This window comes from Cnephaeus nilssonii, assembly GCF_951640355.1.
Source record: "Cnephaeus nilssonii genome assembly, chromosome: 18".
Classification (NCBI taxonomy): Eukaryota; Metazoa; Chordata; class Mammalia; order Chiroptera; family Vespertilionidae; genus Cnephaeus; species Cnephaeus nilssonii.
Window position 1 is genome coordinate 31560966 of NC_137089.1, and position 16718 is coordinate 31577683.

Below are 16718 nucleotides of genomic sequence, written 5' to 3' on the forward strand. Positions count from 1 at the left end.
ACTTTCTACTAAAACGTATCATCATGTGGACAAGCCGGAAGTTTAACTGAAGTCAGAGATAAGAAAGAAACAGCTGCCCTAACCGGTTTGGCTCAGTGGATAGAGCATCGGCCTGCAGACTGAAGGGTCCCAGGTTTGATTCCGGTCAAGGGCATGTGCCTTGGTTGCGTGCACATCCCAAGTAGGGGGTGTGCAGGAGGCAGCTGATCGATGTTTCTCTCCCATCGATGTTTCTAGCTCTCTATCCCTCTCCCTTCCTCTCTGTAAAAAATCAATAAAATATTTTTTAAAAAAGAAATAAACAGCTGGATGCTCATGGTCCAGATGAGTCCAGACTGTCCCTAAAGGCAACTTCTGTAGAGGGCTGCTGGCCTTGCACCACAGCCATCTTATTGCCTGTCCCCAACCACCATTCCTCTAAGGCCACCTGCTTGCTTTGTGAGTTCAGAAAATAAACCCACAGTGGGTTAGCTCTTCTTGAGGGAGGGCTTTCTTCTGAAATGCCGGAAGCCCAGCTGCATCCAGGGAGGCCTTCATTACTGGTCTCAGCTCGTGACCATCCAGAGCCCTTGTTAGTTTCAGACCAAGCTCTTCCATCTGAATACTCTGATGCTAGGCCTCAGAAGTCACTTGTTTGCTAGTGAAAGGATCAGTCATCATCACTTATAAACAGCAAGGAATGTACAGAGAACATTTTCCCAGACAGTCACCAATTACTTTCAAACCATGAGGGTTATAGGTATACATTTTTATATCCAAACTGTGAAATAACACAGATCAGAAAAAGCACAGGAGAAAGAAAAAGAATACGGATATAGATGAAGATTAAACTGAAACCTTTTTTGTGTTTCTGGGAAGTCTCACTAAATCTGCTCCCAAACCGAGGAACCGAAACTGCAAAGGGAAACTTGACACGTTTTTAAAGGTGTCTGTCTGGTTGACAGACGAGGATATAAGAAGGATGTCTCAGAAGAGATGCAGGTGGGTGGAAAATACCTCAGCTTTTCCAAGCCTCAGTGTTCTTATACTGAAAATGGGCAAAATCGTGTTTCGTTGATATATTGGCATATTAAAATTTGAGGGTTTGTTTAGAGCAATCTTTAAGTCCCTTGGAAAGGAAGACAGATGACATTGTTCAACATATTACTATCTTAAGTTAAATATTACATTTGTTTTATAGACACTCTTTAATGACAGGTTTATTAGAATAAGTGCCCGAAAAATATCGAGAATGTTATACATTGAAAAATTTAACAGGAAGGATCACTTCATTTTTCGTAATTGTTCGTGTGCTAACATTAAAAGAAATATTCCAAATACAATTCTAAAGAAGCCAAAAGGCTGTCTTCAAAACATATCAACTGCAGCTGCCTAACTGGCCAGGCTGTACTAGAGCCACACACCTCTTCCCAGGGCCTAAAAGTCCTGGGGTCACTTGACAGCTTCCCGCTGAGCAAATAATCCTCCAACTGGAGCTTGATACTTTGAGAATCTGTTGTTACCACCGTGCTATTCCATTCAGATATTTTCATAATTTTTGTCCCTGAAATTTGTTTTCCCAATGCTTGAAAATCATACTGTTAGACAATTATAATAAAATTCTTGAGCATATCAGCCACAAACATTCATTTTCTGAAATAAAAAATGAGTCTTATGTTCACAAATCCCACAGCTTGGAAATGTATATGATACACAACATTTAACCTGTCAGCAGCCTCATTAGTGTCAATGAGTAGGAACTGGCAATCAGTAGATGGTGCGCTCTACATGTGTTTATGTTTTAAAATGTTCCTGAAATAGCTCCATTAAAGAGGTTGATATAAAACACTTCTACTGGACAAATGAATTTCAGCTTAAATTTTATGGTCTACTTAAATTTTGTTTGAAGAATTCATATTTCTCATGTTAAATGATCATTTATAGCTAACAGTCAAAACCCAACTAAAAATAAATAATAAATAATAAAGAGTCGGGTAAAGAATCCTCTGAAGTTCACCCTCACCAATATATAAATGATCAAGAAAATATGCAGAAAGACGGATGTGTGTTTGACTATCGAGAGCCCTAAGATATATATTTGTATGGTGCCTGTTTTCAGTATCCATACAGCTATTAAGACATTTTTATAAACTGTAAGAAATATGTGAGCTATTTCAAGATATAATTCTGAAAAACAGACTTCCATGTAAGAAGCCAATTTAGGAAGAAAACAACATAAACAATAGTAACTTGTGTGCTCAAGTGAAGCATCTTTTTAATTTTGAGTAATGAAGATGTCAAGCCAAATGCTAGAGTAGTTTAACTTAATTAGGTGGCCTATTTTTCCAGGCATCCTTTCATTTCCCATTGAAAACTCAGCTTGTATGCAAGGCAACAAGAGCAATTTTGTCTGTAATGAATACCTCCGGGACTGTGCAGAGTAATCATTTGAATGTTACACTGAAGACTGGTTTGAGTAACTAGTTTGAGCTTGTTAAGATGCCAGACTTTGTTGGACTAACTAGATTACTCAAAGCGCAGCAGCTTTGCCATTTTATTGGGTCAATGGTCAAAAAGTCAAGTTGACTTTACTCCTGAAATGTCTGCCAAAAGGAACCAATCTAAAAGTAATTGGTCTAATTTATAGTTTAAATTTATGTCATGATCATGGAAATTTTATGGCCCATAGTCAAGAATTTTTCCCCCCAAAAAAATGCTCTTAGAAATATACGTTCTAGGCCCTTTTGTTATACCTCATTTACATTTGAACCTGGAGAATATTCTCATTAGGAAAACACGTAATTAAAAATACAGATATAGTTATTAATATGTTTGAAAACTCAGAACATTGTAAGTCTAATAGATTTAATAAAATAGTGTACAAAAAAGAAGGTGGAGAGTCCTTTTGGTTCTACAGCCTTTGTATTGCTGAGGACAAATAGCAACATGGTATTATTGCAACAATAACTGCCTACTATTATCTAGTTTAGCATCACACTAATTATTTGAGCCCTGTACTTGAAATGATTCTCTGAAAAGGTGGGAGAGCTGGTGCCTTTTGTTATTGTGTAGAGGTGTTGACACCAGACAGAGGGGTGCTAGTAGAAGGGGATGGGGAGGGCCAGATTTACTAAATGTCTATAACACAGGGTTGAAAATCATTGCATATAAAAAATTCAAAGTATTAATGTGATTTAAAAATGTACACAAAATATTTGAATTCATTTACTCATCTTTCAACAAAAGAATGCTGCATACCTCTGATGTGTTATTGTAGGCACAGGTGATCCATAGAGAAACAAGAGTGAGTCCTACCTTCAAAAGCTCATAATCAGGTGGGCAAAGAAAAGGAAATTGGTACCAATTTTAGGATGCTACATGCCACAGAGGGGCACATATGTGCCTGGATAACTCCGACTTACACATACTAGAGGCAGGGAGGTGTGTGATTAGGGAAGAAACATTGATCGATCATTCAGCGACAGTGAGAGGAGAAATGGAAAGGTAAAAGTGGGATGGGATGAGATGAGTTAATGAGAAACCGTGGGGCCCAAAACTCAAGCAGTAATTACGTACAAGGAAAAGAGGAGTCAGATTCAAAAGTTATGCAAAAAGGTGAATCAACACTATCTGCAATTAACTCAGGGCTGAGTGATAGGGAAGACTGTCCAAGTTTCTGTCTTGGGAGATTGGGTAGGTGGTGTGAACTGTTATGACTACAGGCAATATAGGAAAAAGAAGTGTAGGGGGTGATAGAGTTGGCTGAAGATGATGAATTTCGATTTTGATGCATTGATATGTTGAGGCTGAGCTATTGTCAGGGACAGGTGTCCAGTGAAGTTAAATCAAACCCAAAATTCACATGAGAGAGCTGCCCTAGATCCACAGGCGCTCTTCAGCTTTTATATTCAAAATGTGTGGTTTGAAATGTATGTCCAATGTTTAGTTAGTTGTGAGATTCTAGAAAAAAAGAAATTGTCTATTTTATCATTGTTGTTTTTTAACCTTGAGATTTGAGGACCCAGGTAAGAGAACATTTCAGTGGGGTAAGAGAAAAGAAGCAGAGAGAAACCTGATCACAACCTGAAAATCATCTAAAATGGGGTTCTCAGTTCAGGACATTTAATATTTTGAGTTTACTATGATGCTCAGAATTAAGAACAAAAATTTAGTTTATACTTAAGGGATACTTGTTCATGGAAAGAAGGAGGAAGAAAGGAAACTAAGAAGGAGGAAGGGAGGAAGGGAAGGAATGAAGAAAGCAAAGGAATAAGGATGGAAACCAAACAGAAGGAAATGGTTTAGTGAAATAGAGGCCAAGGTCAAGGAGGAAGTGACTTATTGAAATATGTTCCAATCAAGTAATCGAAGTTTCTTCATGACTTGACACCAGAAAAATTTGATTCCCACTATTAAGCAATTATCTCTTATATAAAAAGACCAGTCCTTTTCAACAATTTTCCCACAGGATCCCAAAAGAGGCATGAAGGAGAGGGCTTCCTGGTGGTGAAATGGGTTGCCAGTGCGTGTGGAAAACTTGGAATAAACAGGTAGCCATGGAAAATGATATTCTGGGAACTGCCAGAGAAGAACGAAGAATGAGAAAAAGTAATGGCACATATTCAAAAGCAAACATAAGTAACTAACCTTTGTGCCATAGGAAGTTCTGATTTAAAAAAAAACAAAAACAGACTCCTCCTCTGTTTCCTTTGATGTACACAATTCAAATGAACATTTATAGCTTGAGTACAATCACAGGTGAGGCTACGGAAGGTACTACGATTCTAGAGCCTGGAGAAAGGGCCTGGGATTTTTTAGGGAAAGAGAAGGACCTCATAGCATGTGAGTCTGAGTGGGTCTGGGAAATGTGGAGAAGAGTTGGAGTTTGGGGGAGAAGTCCACCTGCTCTGCCTTATTGTTATGTATTCTGGCACATGGTCAATCAAACATGACAGGTTAGGAATGAGAAAGGAGTGAATTGATGAGGGACTGTTAGCCTCTCTTCAGTCGGCTTTCCTTTCATTAGCCCACTCACACTTTCCCACAAACTCTACCGGAGGGAACCTGTGATTTCATGAGGTTATGGAGCAATGTGGGTCCTCTTAGTCAGGGTCTGGAAAGACACAAAGAAATCTTGCATTGCATGGTTCAAATTCTATCCAGAGTAAGAACTTTTTAAATGGTGTTTGAATTAAAGCACTGAGTGGCCAGCCCACTTTAGCCATTATAGGAGAAAATAGCCAATATTCCAAGAATGGAACCAGAGAGGAGTGGAAATGTCATGAGCTTTTATTACATACTTGTCAGGCTTATTATGCGGTGGTATATTCAATTTAAAAGCTGCCTATCAATACAAAATTATATGCAAAATATTTTAAGGATTCTATACCCACTCAAGAGGTATAGAATGCATGCAGTAGATAGTGCCAAAGAGCCCTTTGGGACTGTCTAAAAGAATATCATTAATTTTTACAGTGTGCTTCCATTGCTGGAGCTATTCCAGCATTGGCTTTCTATAAAAATCATTTCAAGTTTAGAATTATGCTATTTGCTTGCAGCAACATCACAGGAGCAGTAGTGCACCATATGTTCCTACTTAGCAACTTACTCTGTAAGTCCCAAAGCATGTACTGATTTGAAAATTGAACAGGAATTATAATTGTTGAGTGATGCTATGAGGCAAGTTGTCTTGGATTACTAAACTATGCAGATGTTTGATGTTATGTAGGAAAAAAGAACAAAACTTTTTTTTTTTTTCCTGCAGGATGACTAAAATCTTATTTATGGTTGCTGAAAGGGGTAAATTGATTAAAAGTCCCTAAAAGACTACCAGGTAATGGATTCTTGAACTCACTATGCTATAGTATACAAAAGAAATGTTAAGTGCAAAATTTAGCTAAGGCCATTGAATTTATGTAATTTGCAAGATTTATCCCCCCCACCCCCAGAATATGTATTATCTTATGTTAGTCTATTTTTTAAAAGCAGTACATTCTAAAAATGTTTTCAGATATGCTACGTTATTACAAAATAGTTTGATTCTGGCACACAAACCTGCCATATCTTACAAAGACAAAGTATTTGGAGCTCTTTACTCCTTCATACATTTTATATTCTTGGTAACTCCTGACTGAAATGTTAAGAAAAATATTGTTAGCTGTTTGCTTTTAGTCAGGGCTTAATATTATCTGCTGTACTTGAATTTAAAAATCTAAGGACCCAAGCTGTTGTGATGTATATGCATTGAATTTCTAATCCTTTATCCAAAAGTCTTTAAGAAGGACATAATGATTCTCTGAGAGGGAGCAGCTGCTTTATAACCGCAATCATTTATTGAGTTTGTGTTTCTACTGTTTCAAACAAATTCAATTAGCCCTTACACTTCAAAACCCTAAAGGCACCAAAGAGATGATACTGGGTTGCTCTAATCTAATAGTAATACTAAACTTGTCAGTACAGTTTTGGGATTGATGGTTAGAAGAAAATTAATAGTAACATTTTTCATTTTTTAATCAAACAGTCCTATTCTGAACCACCTATGGATCTGGGAGGCTACTTAGCCGAATGAATTCAGTTCAGTAAGAATTTTAAATGCAAAGCTCGGCCTTCCAAAGGTATTCTGAGCGTGATCAACTCAGTTGAATGGAAGGAAATGTTGTCCGGATCTTTGAACTTCACCATGACCTTCTCCTCTGAACAATATAGTGTGGTTTCTAGAATGTCTGCCAGAGGAGGCAGTGATCATAATGACTTCTAAATGCAAAGTTCACGGAGAGGCAGGCCTGCCTCTGTTTTGAGTTAAACACAAGACATTTTGTTCTTAGGGAAATTTTAAAGCCCCACAGAGTGCACCCTTTATATATACATTAGATTTAATTCACTGACAACCACCAAGAAGAATATTGAAGTTTTGTAATCCCCTCTGTCCCCACCCCTCCCAGTTAACAAATCTATTTGGGTAGTTATGTAGGTATAGAAAACGACAGTACTATGTTAGAGTTTCCACCATAGTCATTGTTACAGGAAACTCCAAGCTACCATGGTTTTATAGTCTTCTAGGAAAAAAATATGTTCAAGTGCCCCAAATGCTCCTAATAACTCACCCTCACTTTCATTCATTCATTCATTCATTCATTCATTTTATTTATCTTTTTTTTTTTTTTTTTCGTGTATTGGGACATGATCTGGAATCTTTTATAGGATTTGTAAGATCCAGGTCATTTTAAATTTTATTTTATTGTTTAAAGTATTACAAATAGTAGTACATATGTCTCCTTTTTTCTCCCATTGACATTCCCCTAACCCCCAGCCCCCAGCACATGCCCTCCCTCCCCCCGCCCACAGCCCCCAGCACATGCCCTCCCTCCCCCCGCCCACAGTGTCTTGTGTCATTCATTTATATTTGCTTACTATGTTCTTACATAGTATGTTATACTGGCACCCTAGGGCAGTTATAATTTTTGCTTTAAATGCCCTTGCTGGATTGAAGGGCCTGGTCTTAAGTATCTAAAAATAAATAGCCAAGCATTGACTTTTATAAATGTATCCATTTACATTTTCTTTGGACTTTTGTTGTCACTTCTCATGATTAAATACCGTGTCAACCATTCCCAGTGAAATGGATACAAACGTGCCCTTGATAGATTTCAATCATATCATGCATTTTGGCTTGAAAGCTACCCACCCCTTAGATTCTGAAAGCAGCCATATAGCGCTCATCGGCCATGCGATGTTGGTTATAAACATACCATTTTCTTGAAAACTGCCCCAACAGTGGATAATTAAAGCTATTTGTGGCATGTGTAGCTTAAAATGATTAACTTGTCTCTAGTCAGAAGCACAAATAACCTGCACCTGTAAAGACTTTATTTCCTAAAGGTAAAACAACTGTTTAGGGAAGCTCATGCTGGCAAAACAGCTGCTTGCCGTTCTGGAGGGGAAACAAGGTAGTATCTTTCAACAAATGCCAACTCTGGTGTTTTATCAGCTCTATCTCATTAACTGGGAACAAGGCTTAAATGCTTTGTTTATAAATTATGATTATTCCTGATTGCGGCAGTTACTGATAGTGCTACTCATTTGCAATGCAACTCTTTGAATTTGTTTAATTACAATTTGAAACAAGGCAGAGAAGATTAATTAACCCACCTGGCTGGCTGGCACGTAGTCCTGGCTCGGCTCTGTCATGCTCATATACATGTTCTCACCGTCAAACTGCGAATGAAATAATAGTAAACATTCAGCAATCTTGACTGTGTGCGGGGCTTTTTGTTTGTTTGTTTGTTATTCACCATCAAACTGGAAACTCCAAGCTACCATGGTAAACAGTAGCCATAAAAGAAAAAAAAAATACTGTGGTTGGGAATATGGAAAAGCTGTCCTAGTGAGTGAGCCACATCTTTTCTTTGATGTTTCTGTTGTCATCTTCCTGACCCTGGATGTCAGTGATTTGGAGTAATTAGTGCTCTAGTAATTACAGCAAGCAAGCAAGAAATGAATGGTTTCCTTTCATCTGCAATCTGTTTTAAAACAGAATGGCTCATTTTGCATACCCTGTATACATATTGCAGTTCAGTTGTAATGAAGTATTAAATGAATGGCATGATTTCTGGGGTGGGGGGAGTGGGGGGGTGGAAAGATAATGGAAAATAAACTAAGGCACAGCTCAATGCATTCTGGGTTTAGCTCTCAAAAATGAAAAAGTGCAGCGTTTTCATAATAGACTAACACTGGCTTCATCACAATAGCTTTATGCTTAAAATTTTTAACTTGATAATAATAAAGCATGTGCCACTACATCCATAGCTAAGAAGAATAATAATAATTAACAATAAAAATATACAGGCTCAATTCTTAAATTTCCCTCAGAAGTTTTTCAAAGGTAGAATAAATTTAAGTATTATGAATGCCCAGAAACTCATATACAAGTTTACAAGTTAGGAACAAGATGGGAGTTGGAAATTCACCAGGCGGGGCAAGTGGGGAATGAGGCAACAGTTCAAGCAAGAGCAATAACAACAACAACATACTTTCCATTATTTGGGTTTTTGAAAGCAGTAATCACTCTATTCAGACTTAATCCTCAGCTATCTTTAGTCACTTGATAAATGGGCAAGGCATTCCTTTTTTTTCGTTAAAGGAAAAAATTTCCCGAGGAATTAATCAAATGGACTAATGCAGCTAGCTTCAAAGAGCCGAGAATGAAAATACTTCCATAGGCAGACTAATTTCAGACACGGGAACGTGAAAATCTGGAAAATTACTTTTTAAGGCAGAAAAGTGTTATTGATGGAGGTGCAAACACAAAGTAATATGGACATACGTTATATGCCATCAAAATAAAAAAAAAATTGTGTTATATAGATATTGCATTTCATCACCTATCAGCTAGTAGCCCAAGAGGGTTGTACAAACTCTGGGGACACACCAAAGCCTGTGAACTGCAGTCACAGCAGCAGTGGGTGCCTGGGGAGTCACACCAACATCAGCTGTATGAGTCAAGACCGCCCTAAGGACACTGCAGCACTCATGAAGTTAAGCACTAAACATTTCTTCACCCATCACCCTGCAAAGAGATTTCATGTTATGTGAACAAACTTACCTAAACAGATATGACACCACTAATTGAATGATGTGGTTGTTAAGGCGAATAAGAAATAGCACACTCAGAAAAGACCAGCTGGACATTTTGGTGGCTTTGTCATCTGGCTCAAGAGCCCTGAGTCCCAGTGACTTACCCAAGGCTGCTTTTCCATCAGTCAGGTGATCGATCACCTTCAACCCAAAGACAGTCGTAGCCCCAGTCCAATCGGCCTGTTATTCCTGACAACTCAAGTCCTGACAAAGCATCATTTAGCATTTCTCCACCCCCACCCACTGTTGGTTTGTTTGCAAATGTTTTTAATGCTAAGATGCCAAAGAACCATTTAAAATATGGACAGTTTCTCTGACTATAACAAACTAAATTGCACAGAAGTAGTGAAGTGAATCAAATACTCCACTGCCTATGCATATTCTATAAATGTGTTACTTTCTATTTCATCTTCTCTAACTCATTTGCTAAATCTGGTGTCGTTTTCAAGCCAACTAAGGCTTTGGAGTTTTGGTTTTAGTCTATCCAAAATGTATGCTAATTAAGCATATTCAATATACTGCTCTTGATAAGGACTCTTTACTCACAAAGTACCAGTGCTTAAGTAATATTGAGCCAAGGCTGAAACAGCATTTTAGAATAAAATTTAAGTTGCTATAGACATAACTATTTTATTGAATAGATTCTATATCCCCATCATCTACCTGTCTCTTTATATTCACTAATGCATATTATCTGATTCAATCTTCATAAAAAATATGATTTAGGTATTATTATTATTACCTACATTTTACAATTTCAGATAGAGAGGCAAAGAATTTAAGCTAGATGCTTAAGGTTACAAGCTCTTAAAAGGCAGGTCTAATATTTAAGGCCAGGCAGCCTGGCTTTCTAGAATATGCGCTAAACCTCCAGAACATATAAATATAGTCTGAATCATAATGATGGATTAACTATCAATTCTGAAAGTGTCAAAAATTACCAAAGCAGGTAATTAACAATATCTCAATGATGTTGAAATATTGTCCAAAATGTCTATAGAATTGTGAGACTTACAAAAAACATGATCCGCAAAGAACAAAGCGGAAGGTATCATACTCCCTGACTTCAAGTTATATTACAAAGTGACAATAATAGAAACAGCATGGTATTGGCAGAAAAAATAGACATGCAGACCAATGAAACAGAATTGAGAGATCATAAATAAACTCACATGTATATGAGCAAATATTTTTTGACAAAGGAGCCAAAAACATAAAATGAGAAAAGAAAGCCTCTTTAATAAATGGTGCTGGGGAAATTGAAAAGCCACACGCAAAAAAAATGAAACTAGACTGCTATTTGTCACCATATACAAAAATTAACTCAAAATAGATCAAAGACCTAAATATAAAACCTGAAGCAATAAATTACATGGAAGAAAACATAGGTAATAAACGTATGGACCTTAGTCTTAGAGAGGATTTTATTAATTTGACTTCAAAGGCAAGGAAAGTAAAAGGAAGAATAAATGAGTGGGGCAATACTGAACTAAATATCGTCTACACAGCAAAAGAAATCATCAACAAAACAAAAAATGCAACAAAACAAATGGGAGAAGATATTTGCAAACAACACCTTCAATAAGGGATTAATATGCAAAAAATATAAATAATTCAACAACAAGAAAACAAACAATCCATTTAAAAAATGGGCAGAGGACCTGAACAGACACCTCTCCCAAGAAGAGATACATATGACCAACAGATATCTGAAAAGATTCTCAGCTTCACTAGTTATTAGGGAAATGCAAATCAAAACTACAATGAGTCTGGCCAGGTGGCTCAGTCATTTGAAGTGTTATCCTGGACACCAAAGGTTGCGGATTTGATTCCTAATCATGGCACATAACCTATATTGCAGGTTCAATTCCCGGTTGGGGTGTGTATGGAGACAAACAATCTATGTTTCTCTCTCACATCGGTGGCTCTCTCCTCTCTCTCTCTCTCTCTCTCTCTCCTTTCTCTCCACCCCCTTTCTCTCTCTCTCTCAAATCAATAAAAACATAACCTTGGATGAGGATTTAAAAAAAAAACTACAATGAGATACCACCTCACAGCTGTTAGAATGGTTATTATCAACAAGACATGTAATAACAATTGTTGGAGAGATTGTGAAAAAAAAAAAAAGAAATTCTCATTCACTGCTGGTGGTAATGTAAACTGGTATAGCCACTATGAAAATAATATGGAGGTTTCTCAAAAAAATTGAGATAAGAGTTAGCATATGAGCCAGCAAGATAAATGTAGTATTAGTCATTGCAGCATTATTCATGGTGGCCAATACCTGAAAACAATTGAAGTATCCTTTGATAAATAAAATGTGGTACAAATATACAATGAAATACTAATAGCTATGAAAGTAATAAAATACTATCATTTGCGACAAGAGAGAGGGATCTTGAGAATATTATTCTAAGCAAAATACGTCAGATGGAAAGAGTCAGAAACCATATGATTTCACTCATTTGTGTGATATAAAACTGAAAGCAAAAAATGAACAAACAAGACAAAAACTCATAGACACAGACAAAAATTTGGTGGTTACCAGGGGGGAAGGGATGTGGGGAGGAGGTAGTAAAAGATAAAGGGGGTCAAATATATGGTAACAGAAGGAGCTTTGACTTTGGGAGATGAACACACACTGCAATATACAGATAACATATTATAGAATCATACACTTACAACCTTACCAATGTCACCTCATAAATTTAAAAAATTAAGAAACAAACAAAAAAACCCCATGAGCCTTGGTGAGCTGCCAATTTAATAATCAGGTTGGTAGACTGTCCCTGGATGCTTTCTAATTAACCCTTAAAAAACCGAGACATGGTATGACCATTAATTTTATGTCTACATGACTGGCCACATGGTGCCCAGATATTTGGTCAAATATTCTTCTCGATGTGTCTGTGAGGGTATTTTGGGGTGAAATTAAGGTTTGAATTGGAAGACTGAGTGGAGCAGACTGCCCTCTCTAATACAGGTGAGTTTCATCCAACCAGTTAAAGGCCTGAATAGAACATCAACGCTGATCTTTATGAGAGAAAGAGGAAACACCTCCAGCGTGACTGTTGAGCTGGGACATTCACCTTTTCCTGCCTTCAGACTCAAACCGAAACATCAGCTCTTCTTGGGTCTCAAGCCTGACAGCTTATGTACTGGAACTATTGGCTTCCCTGGGTCTCCAGCTTCCCAACTACAGATTGTGGGGCTTCTCAGCCTCCATAACTGCATGAGAAGATTCCTTATAATACATCCCTTTCCTTGTAAATATACATCCTGTTGGTTCTGTTTCTCTGGGGAACATAACTAATACAGGTGGTTTCCTCTATTCCTTATCAAGATATTCACGACTGTTCCAAACGCTTATTTCTGGAGGACATACAGTGTAGAAACACCTAAGAGGTGACATCTATTTCATGCTATTGCTTGCTTTCTAGGGGAGAAGAAGCCATGCAATTATGCCATGAGCATCTGTGGTCTCAGAGTCCACTCCCTGTGCACTGGTGCATCCCACATGCATTCACACCTCTTCATTCAGAACACGCCCCTGCCCTTTTACTTGTTGAAATTCTCCTTCCACCCCTCATCTCCCCTTAGTGAGGGCTGAGCTCTGGACTCCTGCAGGCAGTCCTCTGGTTCCAGACAGGCCTTGTTGTTAGGGGACTAACTCCACTGTCTGTGAGCTACCACAGGGGACAGGACACACCTTAGTGATCTTTAGTGCCTCTCTATCTTAGGGGCAGCACATACAAAGTCCCCCAAAAAATGTCTAGTTAACAAAAATTAAATAATATTTGCTTGATTAACTACATCGCCTTCCCAGAAAATTCGTTGACTTAGAAGAGAAGGAAAATCAAGCTTTCAGAGAATGGTTTGAAGGCTTTTAAATGGAGCCAACTCAAAGTTTTACCGTGAATTAAAACTGGTTGCTATAGGAGTGCACGCTTTTCAAAAGAAAAAGAAAATATGTTGAGTAACAGCCAGGACACTGTTACTCAAATGCTAGATCCACTTCTTCCTCGAGATTTTTATTTAAGTATAAAACATACAGATTGGCCAAGAAATCCAGATCTAAATGAGTGTATGCCTCCTTCTGACACACAAACTAAAACACGGATGTGTGGCAGACAGGCCTATCCGTACCCCTTGTGCTTGGACACACTCTTGGACTAAGGAAGAAAAATAAACCAAGATCCCAGGGGGCCAAGCCCTCCCCACATAGACCTTGTCAGGCGGATGTCATCATTGTACTTTTCACATCTCCACCCAATCCCATCCTGTCTAGGAGCTGGTTCCAGGGATCTCGACAGGCCTCATGCTGATGCAACATTCTTAAGATGCAAACTGTGGCAGGGGGGATATCATGCTGTCATTTGAAGCAGAGCTATATAGTGCAATAGAATCCTAGAATTTTGGTCTTGGAAAAGTCTCTGAAGGCATTGTAGCTGAACCCCTCATGTTATGACAGAAAGAAACAGACTGTTATTGGCCACGTGGCCCATCTGTGAATAGAATAAAGATCTGGATTTCCAGTAGAAGAGCTGTCCACTATGACATACTGCTTCATACTCCATCACTCACAAACAGTGGGGAATCAGGCTCTACATTTGGGTGTGGCTTGTTTGCAAACCCCATGGTCTCGAAGGCACAGCATTTGCATTATTACACCAATGACCCCACTTTATTTTACCTGGACCACCTAGTAGATGAACCTTAATAATAATTGTTGCAATAACATTGTTTTTATTAAAAATTACTAACGACACTTCCTTACTCTTTATGGTTATCACAGTTATTATTCTTAGAGCCGACTGAATTTAGGCATTTTAACTTTTCAAAATGTATCTAAGCATACTAGGACTTTTAATTTCCATGTTTTCTCAATTTAAAACCTGAAGCAAAGTTTGAAAAAAATAAATAGGCTGACTTATTTGAATCTAAATGTAAATGGCATCCGCTCAGGATTAGCCTTTCTGACCAAGCGCTTTTATACTCTTTATTGTGTTTTTATTTCAAAGCACCAGGGGATGCAATCACATAAAAAGTCATTTATAATCTTCTACTACAGTTTTTTGAAATTGTTTTTAGAGGATATTAACCAAACCCATAATCCCAAAGAGCTTTTCAAACTAGGTAGTTATTATTTCTTCTATTTAAAAACCGAGAGCAGACATCCAACACTGTCTGAACATAGTGAATGATGAGCAAAAATGGGCAACATTAGGCTACTGAAACCACTAAAACAAGAAAAATCAAAGATAGAATGTGAAGTGTAAATCAATCATTAGCACTGGAACAGGAAATGGGATCTTTTTAAGGAAACCATTAGAAGAAAACCAGAAAACTGCTACTGGGGAGAGTGGGGTGTGTGGGAGCTCATGGAATTCTTGAAACAGTACCACATTGTAGGGCCTCTAAAAGGGAAACCTTACATTTCTGGATGTTTCCTGAAGGAATATTTGATACTTTGATTTTTTTTTTTAAAAAAAGAGCTAAAAATGGAAATGCTTATAATAGGGAGTTAATTTGACATTTCTTAGAAGATGCATTATCATAAATCATTATAAGAGAGGGTAATAGTCTGAAAATAAAATATCCATTTTGTATTGCTTGGCCCCATATAAGACTACAAGTCATCGAATTTTTCCTTTTTTTTTTTTTTTTTGTAATGGAAGAAATAACTTCAGTTTGGGCCATGAAGTCAAAGACTTACGTTGTTCTGTGTAGAGCAAGGCGTTGTGAGCACGATGTGAAGGAAGATAGTGTACACTGAGCACAGTTTTCAGGCAGCTGACACCCATAGTAACCAACGCTACCATCGCCAATGGTAATGTAGCCAATAAAAGCAGAGCAAGGTGCATCCCTGCTCCACTACGCATCCTGCCATTCCAAACGAGAAAGGTCAGGAGACACTAGAGAGAGAATAGGGGTTTATCTTCCCGCCTCAAGGCTGCACTTGTTCACTCACTGGTCTAAGACAGTCTGCCTCCAGCCAAGCGGGAAGAATGAAACCAGTGCTGACTGAGCACAGTGGGCCTGAATGTGGCTGGCAGGGCAAGGCAGCAGACTAGCCGTGTGCAGGCTATCGCTACCCCAGGACAGGAAAGCAGCATTACGCTCTCAGTGCTTTGCATGGATGTGCATTACAACCTGGGAGCACACAGAGCTGAACTAGGAAAGAGAAACCCCTCTCCGTTGAGCTCCGGTCACTTGAATTTGAGTGGTCAACACTCTGCAGAAGATCTGAATGCACGGAGAGGACATGTCCTCTGGGCACAGCTCGGCAGCTTGGAAGCGTGGCCACCGGAAGGGGAGAAATATTACACTACCCACAACTAGAATAGCGTAACCGCAACTCAGAATCTGGACTCTGTTTGGAACTGAATTCATATTCTAATTTTTGCCCTATTTTTGCACTTATTTGGGGAAAATTGCATATCATATTTCCTTTGTTAACTTTGAGAACTGAAATGTTCAGTAATAATGCTATGCATATATCTTGAACCTGTACTCCTAAATGCTGTCCTATGCTCAAACTCAGTGGCATGACTCAAAGAGTCGTTAACAGCATTATCCCTCTGTTGCTAAGGGTATGGCTGGAATGCAATATTTGTTTGTTTGCTTTGTAAACAAACACACTAAACTTATTAACTCAAAATGAACACTATCCTTTTAAGTAGTCACCTTATAGGCTCCACATTAGGAAAACACCGCTAGTAAGATTCAAAACAGTTTTAACCTTTGCAGGCACTTTCTAATTGCATTAAATATACTACGGCATTGAGTTTTCATAACAGTCTTGTAAAAATAAATAGAAAGACTAGACTGTTACTACTCCCATTTCACAGGTGCCAAAACTGAGACACAAAGAGGTTAAGTAAGTTGTCTGGGACAGATCCAATCACAGGTCGTGTCAGCCTGTCTGACCCTCAGGCCTTGGCCACTGGCCTTTGCTTCTAGGAATGACTTTCATCATTCCCATGGTCATGCAGCCCCAGACACACTCCAAGGAAATATGGCCCAATGGCAAGCACTGGTCTAAGCATTGCCCGAGGGCTCTTTAGAGAAATCTAGTTGCAAAGCTGTGGCAGTGTGAAAACGTG

The 16718-nt window shown here is 38.3% G+C and overlaps 1 protein-coding gene across 1 annotated transcript in view; it reads right to left on the reverse strand.

Annotated features, from left to right (window-relative positions):
• The window catches only part of TOX (thymocyte selection associated high mobility group box), a gene marked incomplete at its 5' end in the record, with an annotated part of 311293 nt that overhangs the window by 150103 nt on the left and 144472 nt on the right, over positions 1-16718 (reverse strand). The window contains one exon of the mRNA XM_079796582.1: positions 8128-8193. Coding sequence (XP_079652708.1) covers positions 8128-8193 — 66 coding nt within the window. The remainder of the gene's footprint in view (positions 1-8127; positions 8194-16718) is intronic.